At 44.0% G+C, this 19,490-nt stretch overlaps 1 protein-coding gene across 1 annotated transcript in view; it reads right to left on the reverse strand.

The window, feature by feature from the left end:
• The window catches only part of SERPINI1 (serpin family I member 1), a 61,880-nt gene that overhangs the window by 18,644 nt on the left and 23,746 nt on the right, over positions 1-19,490 (reverse strand). Inside the window, exons 3-6 of the mRNA XM_077290611.1 lie at positions 13,156-13,418; positions 8,998-9,228; positions 4,244-4,438; positions 533-737 (exon numbers count right to left, since the gene is read on the reverse strand). Of these exons, the coding sequence (XP_077146726.1) occupies positions 533-737; positions 4,244-4,438; positions 8,998-9,228; positions 13,156-13,418 (894 nt within the window). The remainder of the gene's footprint in view (positions 1-532; positions 738-4,243; positions 4,439-8,997; positions 9,229-13,155; positions 13,419-19,490) is intronic.

Genomic DNA, 19,490 nt, shown 5'->3' on the forward strand with positions numbered 1-19,490 from the left:
CTAAACAAATCCTGCAAGCCTGAAAACTATGTGGCTGTGATAATATATTTTTATTTCCATCCTAGTAAAATATCTCAGCTGATAAATGTAGACACGCTAAGGGTATGTGTCCACGTTCAGTATTACATCCGGATTAGCTGAGGATTGAGCGTTCAACCCGCAGTGTCCAGATGTTACAGCATAGTATAGGGTGCGGAGGGTATAGGGTGCGGAGATCCCGGATGTGTTCACTGGACACATCCGGAATCACCGTGCATACAGAAGGGGGCGGCGCTTTGGGCGGAGCAGGTTTTCCGCTCCGTCAAAAGCGCCGTGATTACGGACTGTGGACACGCACCCCAAGGTCATCATGATAATTCTTATTAGTAGGTCAGTTTGGCTTATTGTACACCCAGAATAACTGATGCTCCTACTGAGTCACGTAATGTATCATATACCCTAATGCGGCCTGATCTCAGGTAGTAAGGCGAATACATATCAGAGCAGTACAGACTAAGTCCATCCAATATTGATAATATTTGTGGGATCCTACCTTGGTAGATAAACTTCAACTTTTTGCTCTTTCACAGAATTAGCCCACTCATCAATCAGCGAGGCTTTGACCAGAGGCTCAAGTGTTGCCAAAGGAACCTCTTGTCTGGACAACAGAAGCATAAGGCTGAGCTCATCTCCTTCATATGGCATCTCCAGAACTTGATAAACTCCACCAGCCTCATTAGATCCATCAGTAAATTCTCCTGCAACCAAATGTACAATATTGGGCAATTAGGGGACAGAGCTGTTGTGAGACTTCATACAGCAGCACTTTATATATGGGCAAATAAAAAAACAAGTAGTCAATTTTTTGGTTTGTGCCACCATCTTCTAAGAAATGCAACGTCCTTATTTTTCATCGATGGAACTCGGTGAGAACTTTGCACGTCGAGCTGACGTTTATATTAGTACCATCTCAGCATACGACATTTTGATTGTTTTTTTTTACTTCATTTTTTGAAGGAAGTTGGAGACTAAAAAAACAACAATTCTGGCATTTGGATTATTTCTCTCTTTAGGTCATTTACCTTACGGGTGAATTAATTTTGTATTTTGATAGTTTGGATTCTTATGAATGCAACAAAAAAATATATTGATATTTTTCTTTATTTTTGAATTGAGAAAAGGGGAGCAACAAACTCAATTATTTTCTATTTTTAAATAGTAATTAAACTTTTAGATTATTTATACATTGTAGTTTGTACGTTGTAGTTTGTGCACTCAACGTCTTTCTAAGGTCGCCATACCTGCTAAGTTTTTCAAGAGGAAAACGCTTCAGGAATTTTTTTTTTGCTCCATGAAACAATGGTCACAAACTGCTGGAGACTGACAGGAGCAGAGGTAACAGAAGACGAAGACGCTGGCAGGTGAGAATAAGAGAGGGGCAGGGATTAGATTAGGAGAGACTGCTAGCAAATGGCTGGGCAAAAGCTCAATAAGACATCTGGGTGTCTTCTTGGCATCTTTTGACTTTTAAAGCATAGAGCGCCTTTAGAGTGGAAAATGCCTGAAGAATGGTCAGGTCACTTCTTTTAACTTCCGAATGTCTTTGGAAACTTGAAGCAGTTAAAAGATGCTCTAAAATCTAAACATATGAACAAGTCGCTGTTACATAGAAATGGTCATTCTTTTGAGCGTTTCTGAGCAATTCCCAGGTGGGTTTTGGAATTGGAAACCAACATAGCATCCAGAGACCCATGCTAAGTAATCAAATACTTTGTGCACTCTATCGGAGTCCCAATATCAATATAGACCTATCAATGACCCACCAAAAAATGTAATATTCATAAATCAATACCAGAACCATATACATAATAGAGTATAACTTTAGTAACTATACAAAATGTCCAGAGGAAGAATTAAAACACCCCTAAAAAACACAGAAAAAAAGAGGCAATGTAGTTTCTGGTATGTAACAAGATGGCAAAAAATAATTTAATGAAATGATAATCAAATATTAGAAAAAGTATGAAAAATAGGGTGCCTACAAAACCATGAAATAAGTCATAGGATGTAATTAAGATATTAAAAACAAATATATATGCATATACCATGATAATCCTTCTAACAAATTTATCATTTTACAAAACACCTTTCAATAAAGCTGAAACATTGGACAGAATAATGAAATAGTTAAAATGAATTTCAGTTCCTATCAGAATCCTTCAATTAGAGACGCTGTCAAAGTGCCAGGACACCAACACCAACTATTACCAGCCATCAGTGATGCACCAATAAACAAACCCCACTGCCCAGTAGCCCCATTAGCAAACCACACTGCCCAGTAGCCCCATGAGCAAACCACACTGCCCAGTACCCCATTAGCAAACCACACTGCCCAGTAGCCCCATTAGCAAACCACACTGCCCAGTAGCCCCATTAGCAAACCACACTGCCCAGTAGCCCCATTAGCAAACCACACTGCCCAGTAGCCCCATTAGCAAACCACACTGCCCAGTGCCCCTATGATGAACCACACTGCCCAGTGCCCCTATGATGAACCACACTGCCCCTATGATGAACCACACTGCCCAGTGCCCCATGATGAACCACACTGCCCAGTGCCCCTATGATGAACCACACTGCCCAAACACCAATTGTTTTTGGAAAGGACCTGCTTGATAAATATGTGTACATACCCTTAAAGTGCACAGCTCAGGGCGCAGGAGCCCCTAGCATGAGCATGCGCACAGAGCGGCGTACAGGTTCAGTAGAAAACCTATGACTTTCTACGGAATCAAACTAGAACTCTGCGCTCCTGCCTCCTGAGCTGCGCACATCTAAGAGGTCTTTTGCACAATTGGCAGGGGTGTCAGGACCTGGATCGCTACGGATCTGCACAGAATAATAGGGACTGCAACGTATAAAAAGAATATCCAAAATTGAGTTACTCTTTAAAAATGTAAAACTAAAAAAAACTGTTCATCTTTTTAGTCACAATGGTGGACAATGATCTGCGATCATCTGATGGCTTCTTCTATGTACTGTGATACTACCATGGCATCAAAATGACTGAGAAGGGGGTGCAGCCTGGAACTCATCAGATAAATGTCACTGAGATTGACAGAAGCGTTTAAGAGATTAAAAAGTAGCTGCAACTGCTGCGGTTAGGGGTGAATGAAGCGGCTCAGCTGCCAAAGCCTCCCGGCCAGCGCTGCATTATTCTCCCGAATATAAAGGGATACCATGACCAAACGATCTGCCCTCACTTGATACGATAGGAAAACCTTTTATAAATGTAACAATCCACTTGTAATGCATTACAGCACCACTCCAGACTTTTCTTTATTCACCACTGGAGTGGCGCTTTAAATGTAAGTCCTCTGTCCCCAGACATATACTCGCCCTCAGGCATCTTCACCATTTTTTTGCGCCATCTTGTGAGCACAGCTTCTGACTGGCTGGAACTCAGAAGTTACGTCACAAGCTCTCAATTCAACTAAGAGAGCTGGAACCTCTGGTTCGCTCCGTGAAACTGGAGCAGCTGGCAGGTCACAAACTGCAGGAGACATACTGGAGTAGCAGCAAAAACAGATGAGTGTCAGACAGGGGGCAGGGGACCACTCCAGAGGTGAAATAAATTAAAAAACAAACAAAAAACAAACACTGGAGTGGTGCTTTAATCTTTTGTGCTTTCCATCTCTCACAGTAACACATGTCAATGTGGGTGATATCATTGGATAGTTTCCTGTTTTCCCTAGCTTACTCATGACTCATATATATATAATTCGTATAATCAGCGCGGTCCAGCGCAGCCGGATGCTATACTCTAATTCTGCCGTCAGGACGTGGTCTGGGTATCAGACACTGCAGCCGCGTCAGTAACCTACACAGGAAACCTGACACATAGATTAGTAGCTAATTCAAGCATATCTGTATAGAAGAAGCGGTAACAGATTAGAATGTCATTTTAGAGGGATTGTCCACAACTAGACGATCTAACAGATCAGTTCTGTCTAATGGACAATGCCATGTGACCCCCTGTGACACGGTGCCAACCTTGGCGGAATGGTGCACATTGATTAAAATCTGAGATCACAGTAAAGTAGGGGTCCACTGAGCCATGTGTTAAAACCAAGTTCATGAGGAATTTTATGATTTGGGATACCCAGTTTTCTAGAACTCCATTAGGGAATTCTGCCATCCAATGTTCTCCACAGAAATCCATGGTCTGCGTATTAATGGCAGGTTACTGGCCAGCACTTCTTACCGTAGTAAAATTCTCCTTTCTGATACATCATTGGGATCTGCACTTCACTCTCATCATCTTTTGTAAAGGAAAAGGTTCTGGTGTTTTCAGGTCTAAACTGGGACTTCCAGTTCCCCTTAAAGTAGATGGCGTTGACCAGGGCCAACTTTGTCAGTTCAGTGAAGTCTTCAGCTGACAACAGATTCTGAATGCGATCTGAGGAAACAAATCACCGTAAGCACATATTGACTGCGGTATAAGAGGTTAGGTAGATCATCCTATGTTTTCTAGGCCTTTATTAGAGAATACGTGCATTGTAATCATTTTATCTTGCTTTTGGAGAGGCTGGAACATTGAGTTCCATTTACAATGTCATCCTCTGCTTCTTTCACCTTGTCTCATACAATAACAATAGAAACATTTTCATTTATCAGAACAACGCAAACACTGTATCTTGTTCTCAGGGTCATGTCCTGGTTTCTACCGTCATCGGAGAGCAAACAAGACCCCCTAATTTAGACTCCCCCTCTCAGCCAGTGGTGTTGAAGATGCAGCCCTCCTGTTTTAGCAATGTTTCTACAAGGTTCAGTAAAGCTAAGGCCAGATGTGGCTTTTCGGGCCACTTGAGCAGAGCTGCTGGGTTCCTTGATTGGTTGCAGCACGGTCAAAGCTGCAGACAGTAACAGACACTGGGAGAAACGGCGGAGACTCAGCGATAGACCCAGGGACAGTGTCACAAGACTTTCTTTAAAACAAACTTCAGCCCAGTTGACAGGGGTTTTCTGTTAAACATAAAACCCCTTTTAAAGAAATTTTGCAAATCTTGCAAGTTGAGAAGAAATTGCGTCCCCATTTTTTAATCACAAATTTCTTCGTTGAATAGGTTGAAAAAAGACCTAGGTCCATCAAGTTCAACTTTTCTAATTTTCTTGTCACTACCAAAAGAACAGGAGATGTTCAACTAAGAAAATCTCTGCCAAGCTTTTAATTCTGCCAGGTTACCCACTTCTCATGCTGTAGTTCTGGCTGAAGACACTATTCTGTATGTGATAGCAGGCGGTGCTTACCATTTATGGGGGTGAAGCCCTGGGGGGTCATAACATGCCCATTGTCTGGCACATGCGTACCACAGATTGTCCAAATCCAAATTATTCACCACGCACTGCAGTGTAATGGACTGTTAGGAGTGAGTACAGTGTAGTGTGTGGAAGGAGGGTCTGAGACATGTAGGGATTTGTGGTCTGGGTGCGAGGAATGCAGCATACATATCCTAAAATTAGAACCCCCCCAATCACAACCACTGCAGGAGATACACAACCGGGACCTGCAGGACCAAACACTACTGTAAAAGTCAGATACAAAAGAGCATTTACAAGGCACAAAGCATTTATACTGATTTTAAGTAAAAGTGCCAGGGCTTTTGGAAAATGTTTGGGGGAATAGCCAACCCTTTTAAAGATGGCTTAGCCTCTTCTCTCCTTGACATGGGCATGACCTCTCCCGTATATGATCATCTTGCCCAATAACTGGTCATCATCATTTAAGTTGGAAAAGATGTGATCATTAGATATTTTGTATGGAGTTTTCCTGCACGATTACTTGTTACTTTTCTCCCCAGATCAGGATATACCATCACTCAGCAAATTTCCTGGTTTGAGGAGTCTATTCCCTGACCTGCATCTTCATCTCACAAGTGTCAAGAAGCTCTTCTGCAATTTAAAAGACACTTCCCTCCGGCTGACAGATGAAAGTGTTAACCAATTCCCCACCAGTGCCTTATCTACAAGACCAATGTGGCTGAATGCTTGGTAATCCTGTCCTGCAGGCAAGTCACAGGCCTGTCTAAGATCTAGAAGGCTGTTTGTGGTCTTGAAGCTTCTGCAGAAATTGTCATTGATCCAGAACTAAAATGTCTTAGAAGACAAGCGATTATGTAATACGTATAAAAGGAAGGCTTATTTCACTGAATACAAAGTTAAGGCAGAGACAGACTGCCGTCTTTCTCGTGTGAGAATTGCATCGTAAAACCTGCAACTGGCTGTCGGCTCTCCTGACCTGAGCTTGACAGCTGCATAGAAATACATCATACTGTCTTGCTCAGGTCAGGAGAGGTGCCGGCCAGTACGTGCAGTGCGATGCGATTCTCGCAGGAGAAATACAACAGTCTGTCTCTACCCTTACAATTTCTTCGTAGGAATAATATGAGAAGGGTTTAGGGTTTGGGAAGAAACTATGTTTCTCAATGCATACGATGCCTTCCTATGTAAGACTTTCAGTATAGTAATCGGCCATTGATGAGTTGAGTTATCTTAATGTAGGGCTACCACACACGATACTGGAGAAATATCTCTTCATTACACAATTGCACACTCGGATGAATATACATACAGGTGCTTCTCACAAAATCAGAATATCATCAAAAAGTTCATTTATTTCAGTTTTTCAATACAAAAAGTGAAACTCATTATATAGAGTCATTACAAACAGAGTGATCTGTTTCAAGTGTTTATTTCTGTTAATGTTGATGATTATGGCTTACAGCCAATGAAAATCCAAAAGTCATTATCTCAGTAAATTAGAATAATTAACAAAAAACACCGGCAAATGCTTCCTAAGCATTTAAAAAAGGTCCCTTAGTCTGTTTCAGTAGGCTCCACAATCATGGGGAAGACTGCTGAATTGACAGATGTCCAGGAGGCAGTAATTGACACGGAGGGTAAGCCACAAAAGGTCATTGCTAAAGAAGCTGGTTGTTCACAGAGTGCTGTATTCAAGCATATTAATGGAAAGTTGAGCGGAAGGAAAAAGTGTGGTAGAAAAAGGTGCACAAGCAACCGGGATAACCGCAACCTTGAAAGGATTGTGAAGAAAAGGCCATTCAAAAATTTGGAGGAGATTCACAAGGAGTGGACTGCTGCTGGAGTCATTGCCTCAAGAGCCACCACACAGACATATCAAGGACATGGGCTACAAGTGCCGCATTCCATGTGTCAAGCCACTCATGACCAATAGACAATGCCAGAAGCATCTTACCTGGGCCATGGAGAAAAAGAACTGGACTGTTACTCAGTGGTCCAAGGTGGCGGTTTGGGGAGCCATGTCTTCTGCTGTTCTAGGTCCACTGTGTTTTATCAATACCAAAGTCAGCACAACTATCTACCAGGAAATTTTAGTCCAGCAGGACTTGGCACCTGTCCACACTGCCAAAAGTACCAATACCTGGTTTAAAAACAACAGTATCACTGTGTTTGTTTGGCCAGCAAACTTGCCTGACCTTAACCTCATAAAGAATCTATGGGGCATTGTCAAGAGGAAGGTGAGAGACACCAGACCCAACAATGCAGACGAGCTGAAGACAGCTATCAAAGCAACCTGGGCTTCCATAACACCTCAGCAGTGCCACAGGTTGATCGCCTCCATACATCTCTGCCTTGATGCAGTAATTGATGCAAAAGGAGCCCCGACAAAGTATTGAGTGCATTTACTGAACACACATTTCAGTAGGCCAACATTTCGGATTTTAAAATATTTTTTCAAGCTGGTGTTATAAAGTATTCTAATTTACTGAGATAACGACTTTTGGGTTTTCATTGGCTGTAAGCCCTAATCATCAACATTAACAGAAATAAACACTTAAAATAGATCACTCTGTTTGTAATGACTCTATATAATATGTGACTTTCACTTTTTGTATTGAAGAACTGGAATAAATGAACGATGATATTCTAATTTAGTGAGAAGCACCTGTATTTACAAATATATACAAAAATAAGAAAAATATTAAAAAAAAACAGAGAGAGAGAGAGAGAGAGAGAGAGAGATAAAAAGGATAGCAAACAAAAAGGAATGAGACAAACAGAAAAAAAGTGTGAGAAACAAAAAGAGTGAACAGAAAAAGAGAGAGAAAAAGAGAGAAGAGAGAGAAAGAGCAAAGAGAGTGAATGAGAGAAATATTCGGTCCTGACAAAGCTTCTTTGCATTTGACAGAGAGAAACTGATAAATTTAGGAATAAGGCTATGTGCACACGTTCAGGATTTCTTGCAGAAATTTCCTGACAAAAAACGGACATTTCTGCCAGAAATCCGCATGAGTTTTTTTTTTTTTGCGTTTTTTCCGGAGCTTTCCCAATGCATTAAATAGCGGGGGGAAAAAAAAGAAAAATTAATGAACATGCTGCATTTTTTACCGCGATGCATTTTTTTCGCAAAAAAAAAAAACGCATCATGTGCACCAAAAATGGCGGAATGCATTCTAAATGATAGGATGCATATGTATGCGTTTTTTATGCGTTTTTATTGCGAAAAATCCTGAACGTGTGCTCATACCCTCAGTCTACAACTGGTTGGCCCTACTCTTTCCTTCCCTCTCTCCATTTCTAAGAGGAATAACAGAGAAACAGTACAATGAAAAAAATGCTTTGAAATTGTTATTTTGTCAATAACATTTGTGAAATATTGACTACAATAGACACATGAGCTGACAGATTCTGTATGTGAGCGATAATGACGGCGTCCATGGCACAGATGGTTGTTAGCCTTGGATCCACAGCCCGTGAATCAGACACCGGCCGCACTGCGGGGCACTACACGGCTCCCGTTACTTGCTTGTGATTAGCATCAGTTGACCCAAGTACAAAACATCAATAAAAAACCTGCAGCCAAGTGAATGTATCAGTTCTACAACTCAAGTTACTATTGATCAGTGGATATAAAATGGCGTCAATCTTGGAATAATGAAATCAGCCCCACAGTCTCAATAGAGGAAGATAACATACTATTAGTGTGATTTTCCACCCACGCATTGATGTGATCGGCTACAGCGGAGCCTTGACTGAAGTCTACATTTTCTACTTCTGCCTTGAAGTATTTTTTCATTAACTGGATGAACTTGTCACTGATATGAAATCCATTCTGTAAATATAGGGAGTTTGCAATGCTGAGCACATAATGCCGTTCCTGGGCTGTCATCATGCTGGAAAGATCTTTTAACAGAGTAAATTCTTCACCTTGGGAGAAAAGAAACATAAATGAGCGAATAGAAGACGACACGATACGGCCACATTGGTAAATTAAACCCCAGTGGCAGCCTATACAGATAACGCGCATTGAATGGCTTCCAAGGAACAGGAAAGTAAATCATAATACACTTCTACTAAGCAAGGCTGCTTTACCGGGAGAGATAACGGGACGCAACCAAGCTCTCCCCAACAAGCCGCTTTATTATACGTCTTTCATGGCCGCAGGAAAGCGATTTTACTGCCATGTTCCTGCACAATCATTCTGGAGGTCTATAGTCTTCTAAAGCTTACCGTCAAAAATATATATTTTATACATTTATAGTAGAGAGGAGAAAATCTTTTGGAAAATAAGTTTACCAGCTTTGCAGAATTAGTCCCAAAAATTTAGATTTGCAGAATAATGAAAAGTTCTCCAAATAACCTGAAAAGTCATGTATAAGACTACTGGAGCCTCCTAGAAATGTATCCGACCCATTTCAACCTCTTTGACATTATTAAGGCCATGTTTATGGTGACCTCTATGGGTAAACGGATGGAAACCGTTCTTCACTGCTGTGCTGTCACACACTATCGGTGATGTTTAGTCAGCGTTTCATTGCTTTCTCTTCATATCTATTGCTGAGCTGAGTGCGCTGACTTCTTACTATCCATATTCTCCATAATGGCCAATCCTTGCTATGCCATGTAATGTAATAGTGACAAAGCCTTAGGCCATGCCTGAGGTCATGTGAGCCTTCTCTGGCAGATGCAATTTTCCACATTATGTAACATGGTAGCAAGTATTTTGAAAATTTGTGTGAAGAGAATAAAAATGTGTTCAAATTCAACAGGTCTAAAGAACCTCCAAAAATTAGACACAAATTGGATTAGCTGTTAGGTTCAATTTTGTTTTGTTGCTGGTTTTAATTTCACTTTAATTTTTCACTTTACACTTGTTTAAAGGGAATCTGTCAGCAGGCTTTTGCTTTTTAATCTGAAAGCAGTATAATGTAGAGAATCTGATTCCAGGGATGTATCACTTATTAGGCTGTGGGCTGTAGTTTCAATACAATCAGTGTTTTCTCAGCAGGAAGATATCATTGTCGGACTAGGTCTCACGTGCCAGACAGTCCAGCTAATCTGTATAATCCCACCCCCACCACTAATTGGCAGTTTAATGACAATGTACAGTGCATATGGAAACCTGGCAATCAGTGGTGTGGGCGGGATTATACACAGCTCACCATTCTGAGCACTGCTACAACTACAGCAGGGAAAACAGGGGTTCTATAAAAACTACATCTACTAGCCCAGTAAGTGATACGTCATTGTAATCAAGCGCTCTGCCCCTACATCATGCTGCACTCAGATTCTATAGCAAAAACCTGCTGACAGATTCATCTTAATACTTTTAGTGGTCAGAGTTGTTCTTCTTTAAGAGAAACCCCATATATAGCCATTGTTAAATGAGAACACTCATTCCCACAGCTACTATTAATAATAAATTAGAAACAAACTACATACAGTTTCATTATATCTTACCTTTACAGCTATAGGCCCATTCATACAAGTAGTTAATCGTGTATGTGATAAGAGCAGAATAAACGATCTGTACACGATAGCAGAAAAGCACCGTATTTTTCGGACTATAAGACACACTTTTTTTCCCCACGAGATTTGGGGAGAAAATGGGGGTGCGTCTTATAGTTGGAATGTACTTACCAGTAGTGTGGCAGCAGCAGGAGTTGGCCGATTCTGTTGGCCCTGGGCGGGGAAGAGGGGGTGTTCGGTGGTCTGATGCTCCAGGGTAATGACATGACTCCCATCCCAGACTGGTGAGGCAGTATTCGGTGGTGCGGGAGCTCTGCCAACATTTTGTGAAAGCGCGGAGCCCCCGCACATCCATTGCTGCAATGTGGTGGCACCACCGAATACTGCTGCACCAGTCTGGGATGGGAGTCGTTTCATCGCCGGACCACCGAACATCCCCTGTGATTAAGCTCCACCAGCACTGCCGATCCTCCCTGGTAAGCCGAATTCGGACTATAAGACAGATCCCCATTTGACGCATTAATTTGTTTTCCTATTTTCCTTCTGAAAATTTGGGGTGAGTCTTATGGTCCGGTGCGTCTTATAATCGGAAAAATACGGTATATACATTTGTCTAATAAATCTGCAGTTGTTTAAATCACAACAAACATCGTTCACTGTATTCACACGTGTATTAAATGCCAGATACTTGGCAGTGTAAGCATAAAAAAGACATTGAATGAGCGAACAATGTCCAAAATCAATGAGAGAGCAACAATATTTATTTTTGCTCGCATATACAGTTTTGTGAAGTATGAACGTTCAGTCGGTCACCCCATTTACATCATTGCACAATGCGCCATAAGCGGTCAAATCTTGACTATTATCAACTCATAAGCAAACAATCCAGAGAACTGTATCAGACAGACTAACCACTGTAAAGATATATTAAAAGGGTTGTACTGTCTACAGATCCAGTATATCACACAAGCTCCACTGACGTGAATAGACCGAGTTAACATACAACACATATCCTGTGGACAGGAGTTGTGCCATTTCTGATAGGAAACAGCCATGTTTGTCAAATTCTGGATAATGCCTTCAAAAAACAAAGCAAGCAATATTTAGATGATAATAAAAGTGTTCGAAGATGGACAAATTTGGGCATATGTGATGTACAGTCGCTAGAAACTCAAAGCTGAATTCTATGATTTTATATATTAGTGGATCATAAAAACTTTATAAAAAAATAAAATTAAAGACATCTGGTTCTTAGAAGGTCTTAAAAACGAGATAACTATAACCTCATATGAAGAACACACGATAAATTAAACAGAAGTAGTGTGTAAAAAATTAATTACACCCTTTCTGCTTTGGCATTTTGTTGGTCTGGAGCACTGAAGTGTGTTAACACAGTGCCGATGAGGAAAAACATAAGCAAGTAAAACAATTTGGAGTTCATCAAAATACAGTGATAAAAATGATTCAGAAGCGGAAAACATTCAAGGCAGTTCGCAATCTTCTCAGGTTTGGATGTCCCAGTAAATTCACCCCAACGTCAGACAATGCAATGCCCAAAAAAACAAGAGCTACAGCTCAGACACTAAAGGTCTCACATAATATGTTAAATGCACATCATCACAAACACGTCATATGAATTCTCAAGCACAGTGGTAGAGGGGCTTTTTTGCTGCCACAGGACCCGGGCACCTTGCACTCACCAAGATGACTATGAATTCCTCTGTATGCTAAAATGTTCTAGAGTCATGAAGCCATCTATCTGAAGGCCAAAGCTTGGCCAGCAAAATAAAACTATAGTTACCAGCAAAACTAACATGAAGAGATCTGGTAATCTCATTGTCTCTACAACTCAAGCAAAGTCTATTTCAAATGTTTGTCTGTCCAAGTCAAACGTCATCTTACCATTCAAATTTTAAAAAAGGTTTTCCGATTTCAGAAACCCCATATCCTCCGACTGAAGTTTGCTTTGAAAAAAAGCAAACTGTGGCTTACTCACACCCACCCGGATTAGGCACGGAGTCTCCATCGCTACTCTCAGGGTCTGTTATTGTCTGCAGTGCTAACGCCATGAATGAGATCAGCGGTTCATGCCATCAGCTCTGGCAGAGCCACCAAGCTCACTTCCTGGCTGGAGTGTGGTCAACGAGACATCAGAGCTGCAGACAATAATAGACACTAGAGGCAACAGCGAAAACTTAGCGCTGGACCTGGAGAGAGCGAGTAAACAACGGATTGTTTTAAAAAAAGAAAAAAAGAACAAAACGGCGGCGGGGACATGGTATCCAAAACTGGGAAACCCTTTTAACCATGGACAAAATCCCAAACTAAAAGGATTAAATATCGTAATCAGTTATTATCATAAAACATGTGCCATTGTGAATCTACCGTTCTTCAGCTTGTCGTATCCCAGTGCGTGTCGAATCTCTTTAAGACTGGCTCCACGCGCACCCAACTCCACCATTCCTACGGCAATAGCGATGCTTAGAGGGGAGAACAAGATGTTCTCATCTTCCTTCGTGGCTCTAAGTTCATGGTAGACCTTTACGGAGAACTCAGAGATGGTGTCATCATGGACGTTCAAGCTCAGCACTGTTGCCTGCACAGCAAGGAGTGATAAAAAGCCGAAGAGACGCATGCTTGAAAGAAACCTACAAAACACAAAGAAGAGGGGTTACGGTGTATGAAAGATCAGCACAGATCAATGAAGTATTACACAGCATTCATTAAACATGTTATCCCAGACTGGGACAATCTCAGGAGCCAGGAATCCAAGGCACCTAGAAATCACTGACCTCTGACTTTTTGGGTTATTTTCTATTGCAGTCTATGGATGTAGCTTGATGGTAAATGGGGGGGAAAAAAAATAAACTATCTTCTAGAACGGTGTAACGGGATCATAAATTCCATAATCCACCTATCCACAAAGAAATGTTATGTACCTTCTGCCCGAAAATAAAAAAGGGCTGTACGGAACTAGGATAAACTCGCCAATTTTTTTTCCCCAAAGAACATGGTCTCATAGGTCCAGGCTTAGTATTGTCACTTAGTTACATTAAAGAGAATAGTGCTGAGACAAAATAGATAAGTGTGGCAGCCATGTTTTTCTAATCTAAAAAAATCCTTGGATCATATACAGTAAATCCCTTTATATCTAACAGTTATTGCATATGTAGCAGTAAATGTTCAGCCAAAGTCACCAAACCAAACCCAATTCGATCCCAATAATCGCCACTCAACTGCTACTATTCATCAATAATGTGCAAGACTCAGCAAAGAGCCCTGAAGTTTTGGAGTTTTTGATGCATTGGAAGTAGTGTGTACTATAACCTACAAGGATCTATAGCCAGGAAAGTGCACATATAAACTTAACTGACATAATGACGGAAAATAAGGGCAGTAAACGACTAGTATACAACTACAGGCACTATTATAAAAGAGGAGACAGACCGATTACCTCCTCAGAGGCTATGGTCAATAGAGACTGCAGAATTCAAGAAGTTTCACAAAGGGAAAATAGACTATCTTTCAGCCAAACAGCTACAGCGTGACTGAAGTGCCCATGGGTTCCTATGGCAGCAGAAGGTCTTTCAATGCCCTCTGGGTTTGCCATGTTCAAAAGCCTATTAGAGTCTGCAGGGGTTTAAATAGGCCTCCTATCAATATAAGGGCACATACAGATGGCCGTATTTCTCGTGGGAGGATCGTATTGCACTGCAAGAATGGGCCTGTCACCTCTCCTGACCGGACAGTGACAGCGTGATGTATTTCCATGCAGAGTTCATGCTCAGGTCAGGAGAGCCGATGCTCAGTCTGAGGAATGCAAAGTGATCCTCGCACGAGAAATATGAAATTCCGTCTGCGACCTAACACTGACAGGTTGGTAAAATACACGCCACTATACAAGTAGTGCAGTGTATTATCTAAGTGCCCAGACAAAAGCGTGTTCAATCCCATTGTGGAACTAATAAATATTGTAAAAAAAAAAAATCTATTGAAAAAAAAATGGAAAACAGATTTTTGTGTACTCAGCGTAAAATCCTTTTCTCCGAGACACTCAATGGAGGAGCTGGTCTCAGAACCACCTTGTCCTGGGGAAAAGTCAGATACGAAGCTCGGCAGGAAAGAGCAGCCAACTCAGAAACCCGTCTAATAGAAGTTATCGTGACAAGAAAAATGACCTTCCATGAGAGGTAAGTTAAATAGACATCCTGTAGTGGTTCGAAGGGGGGATTCCTGTAGAACACCTAGGACCGGGTTAAGGTCCCAGGCGTCAAGGGAGCTCTATAGGGCGGTACCACGTAGGAGACCCCCTGAATGAAAAAGAACAGACAAGGCTGAGATCTTTCCCTTGAGGGAACTTGGCACTAGACCAGAGTCCAGGCCTGCCTGAAGAAACTCCAAGATGTTAGGAATGGAAAAAATAAGTTGGGGATGATCGGGATCTCTGCATCATGAAAAAAAGACTTTCCAGGTGCGGTGATAGATACGCGCTGAAGCGGGCTTTCGAGCGCTAATCATCGTGGTAAAGTCCCGGGAGAACCCGGCCCGTCAGGACCCAGGCTTCAACGGCCAAGCCGTTAGAGTCCCTGAGTTCGGGTGGTAGATTGGACCCTGGCAAAGTAGATCCAGACGAAACGGCAGCCGCCAGGGGACATCGGCAACAAGTTGCATTAGCTCTGCGTACCATGCCCGATGAGGCCAGTCCGGGGCGACCAGAATTACTGGAACCCCTTCTGCTTTGACCTTCCGGATGATTTTCGGAAGCAGCGGCAATGGGGGAAACACGTACGGTAGCCGAAACTGATTCCATGGAAGGACCAGGGTGTCCACGCCGATGGCCCTTGGGTCTCGGGATCGAGCGACAAACTTGGGGACCTTGGTGTTCAACCAGGAAGCCATCAGATTCACATCCGGGCTTCCTATGCATTGACAAATCTGCTGAAAAACCTCTAGATGGAGAGACCATTCCCCCGATGAGAGACTCTGTCGGCTGAGAAAATCCACTTCCCAGTTCTCTACGCCTGCTATGTGAACTCCTGAGATCACTGAATGATTTTTCTCTGCCCAGCGGAGGACGGGTTCTACTTCGCGCATGGTTGCTCTGCTGCGGGTGCCCCCTTGGTGATTTATATAAGCCACAGCCATGGCATTGTCCGACTGAATGCGGACTGGGCGCCCCTCCAGAAGATGATTGAAGTGTCGCAAAGCCCCCTGAATTGCTTGTATTTCTAGGAGATTGATAGGAAGGCGTGACTCTTGAGGCGGCCAACTGCCAGGAGACTGGCGTCGGTAGTGACCACCAGCCAATGGTCCGGGGGGGGGGGGGGAGGGTTTCCCCTGAAGAAGGGAAAGGCTCAGTGTCCACCACCTGAGTGCCTGCCTGACCTGGGTGGACAGACGGCATGGGCGGTCGAGAGAAAACGGACTCATGTTCCAGGTTGCCAGCAGCGCATGCTGCAAGGGGCAGAGATGAAACTGGGCAAACGGAACAGCTTTCATTGACGCCACCATTTTTCCTAGGACACTCATGCCAAAACGAATGGAACGAGGAATAGGCCGACGGAGTTCCTGGACTCCCAGACAAATGGCTAGGACCTTGTCTCAAGGGAGAGTCACCAACCCTTGGGAGGTGTCCAAGATCATTCCTAAGAAGGAAATTTTCTGAGCTGGGGCGGGAGATGACTTCTGCAAATTTATGAGCCACCTCAGGTGAGACAGTGTATCCAAAGTGATGTGGACGCATTACTCGCTGTCCTGAAAAGACGGTCCCTTGATCAGGAGGTCATCCAAGTATGGCAAGACGACCACGCCCCGAGAATACAGAATAGACATGACGGCCACCATGGCCTTTGTGAACACCCCGGGGGGCGGTGGCTAGCCCGAAGGGCAGGGCGGTAAACTGAAAGCGTAGCCCGTGGACAGCGAAATGCAGGAGCCTTTGATTAGAGGGAAAAATGGGAATATGAAGATAGGCGTCTTGGATGTCGATAGACGCCAACAATTCTCCCCTTTCCATCGCAGAAAAGACAGAACGGAGGAACTCCATCCGGAAAAGTCTGACCTTTACGAACCTGTTTAGGAGCTTTAGGTCCGAAATGGGCCTTACAGTTCCGTCCTTTTTCGGAACCATGAACAGGTTCGAGTAGAGTAGCACCCCTGGAATCTTTTGTTTTCCGGCACAGGAATGATAACCCCATTGTGCCAGAGGGACTCGATGGCCTGAAAAAAGGAGTGGGGGTTTGCCTCTGCCTTGGAGGTATGGGAAAGAAAAAAATGATTTGGGGGCAGGGAGCAGAATTCTATTCTGCCGGAGGACACCATTTCTCTGACCCATGCGTCGTGAACGACGGAGAGCCAGATATCGCGAAAACAGAGCAGACGACCGCCTAATTTGTCGGTGTCGACCGGAAAGGGCCTCGAATCACTTGGTTGAAAATCTGTGGGACCTGGATCCCTAGATTTGGGCTGGTTATTCCACAATGGCTTAGTCTTGTAAGAGACTTGACCATCTCTGTCCCTCTAGGAGGGGCAGCAAGATTGGTTGAAGTGGCCCATGCAGGGCTGCGAAAAGGCTGAAAACGCATCTGTGGCTGATGCCGAAAAGGTCGCCTTACCTTCTGTTGGGGAAGGAAGCTAGTTTTTCCGCCCGTGGAGTCTGAGATAAGCTGGTCTAGCTTCTCACCGAATAGCCGGCCGCTTTGATACGGCAAAGTAGTAAGGGACTTTTTTGTTGTAGAGTCTGCTCGCCATGTCCCGAGCCACAGGGCTCTCCTAATAGAAATAGCGTTTGCGGCCTCAAGCACCGCGCAGTTAGCCGCATCCGGGGATGCGTTAACCAAATAATCCCCAGCTAAGGATATCTGGTTAGCAAGATCAACGACCTCTGGTGGGAGGTCAGTTCCCAGCAGGGCTCTGTTTAGAGAGTCTGCACAGGATACCATGGCTTTAGCCACCCATGTTGCAGCGAAGGAGGGGAGAGAGTGCTGAGCCCGATGCCTCGAATATCGAGCGAGCAAGGCTCTCTGTCAGATGATCAGTAGGATCCTTGATGGAGGATCCATTTGGTAATGATAGCAGGGTTTTGGAAGCCAAACGATACAGGCAGATCCACTGTGAGGGATTCCGCCCATTTTTTGCGAAGATGCGAAGCAAAAGGGTATCTCGCTTCCAGCGTCTTCTGACCTGTAAACCGCTTGTCTGGCCGCTCCCTATGCCGCTTTACTATGTCCTCGAACTTAGGATGACCGCCGAACTTCCTATGGGGGCGTTTTGGCCAGTTTAAACGACACCTTGTGGCCTGTAGTAAGCGTAGGTTCCTCATCAATTTCCAGGGTTTGATTTACGGCCTAAATGAGACTATCGACTGTCTCCTGAGAACTAGGAGGGCCAGGTACACTTTGATCAGTCACGGTGGAGGGCTCCTGAGCGCGTTCGGAATCGCAGGCTTCGCATAATTGTTTTTTCTGCACTTGCGGGAAAGCAGTGTGACAGGAGGTACATGAAGCAAATAATACCGTATGGGTCTTGTTGGTCCTTCTAGACATGCTGTACCCCTGGCTAATATGGGCTGCATACTGCTGGGAGGCTGCTATAGCCTGAGAACTAAGTGTCAGATATAGGACTGCAGCGCTTACCACAGGTCCTGTGCCTGTCCTGGACAGAGAGCGATCTGCAGCTTGTCGGTGGTGCCCCTGTGTCCTGGATCTATGCAGATTTAAAAAGAGGCGCCTCTGTGAGAAGCGCCACCGGGAGGACGGAGCCGCCGGAAATACGCATGCTTGGGGGAGGGTCCGCCGGAAGAACGCACACTAGGGGGTGGAGCCTCCGGCCTGCGGCCCAATAGTGGCTGAAGCCGGGGAGTAGATTATACAACGTCGGCACAACACGTGCACGCGCATGCGTAGCTGCTGGTAAGAACGCTGCAGAAGCCGTCCCAGCCCCCCTTCTTCGTATACTCACGCATGAAGATCCAGGTCAGAGAGGAGGAGGGGGGCTATAATATGGACGGTGCAGGCACCCTCAATCCATCCTCCTTTGTAAGGGATGAGGAGAGGGACCGTCCGCCTCCTTCCATCACCGCAGTGAACAGCATGGGTGATGCAGTGGGGGAAGCACGGACCAAATGTGTGCCTCTGTGCAGCCTAGGGTTTCACTACCTCAGGGTGGACAGGGTTGTGTCCGGCAAAAAAAATGTCCCACATCGCAGGAGAGGATATGTGGAGGCGACACTCGACGTGCTCGCCTGTTGTTGGTTTGGGGAGATCAGACCCTTTCAATAGGGTTCGTCGCCCCTGTCTCATCTTCATAGGAAAAAAAAAAAAAAGAAAAAAGGATGGTCTGAGAAAGCAGACCAGTGTGCCTCCTACAGACACTAAGCATGAACTGGTTCTGGTGGAGCCAGCATGAGGATATATACTGCAGGAGGAGGAGCTAACCTTTTTTAGCATTCACTTAGTGTCAGCCTCGTAGCGGCAGCAGCATACACCTATGGTCCGGTGTCCCCCAATGAGGTGAAGGAGAAAAAACATGTTTCACAACTAGTAATTGGCGAACACAAACAGTAAAGTTCGGGATCCGTACCCAAAATCTACTGTTCGGGTACGGACCCAGAACACGGACTTCTCCAGGAAGTTCTTTTTACTGTTTGGGTTTGGTATCTCGAACATCGTGCGTTTCCCATGCTGTCATCCAAAAACACCAGCAGCTCTGATCAGCGGTAA

Source organism: Ranitomeya variabilis, chromosome 2 (assembly GCF_051348905.1).
Source record: "Ranitomeya variabilis isolate aRanVar5 chromosome 2, aRanVar5.hap1, whole genome shotgun sequence".
NCBI classification, from domain to species: domain Eukaryota; kingdom Metazoa; phylum Chordata; class Amphibia; order Anura; family Dendrobatidae; genus Ranitomeya; species Ranitomeya variabilis.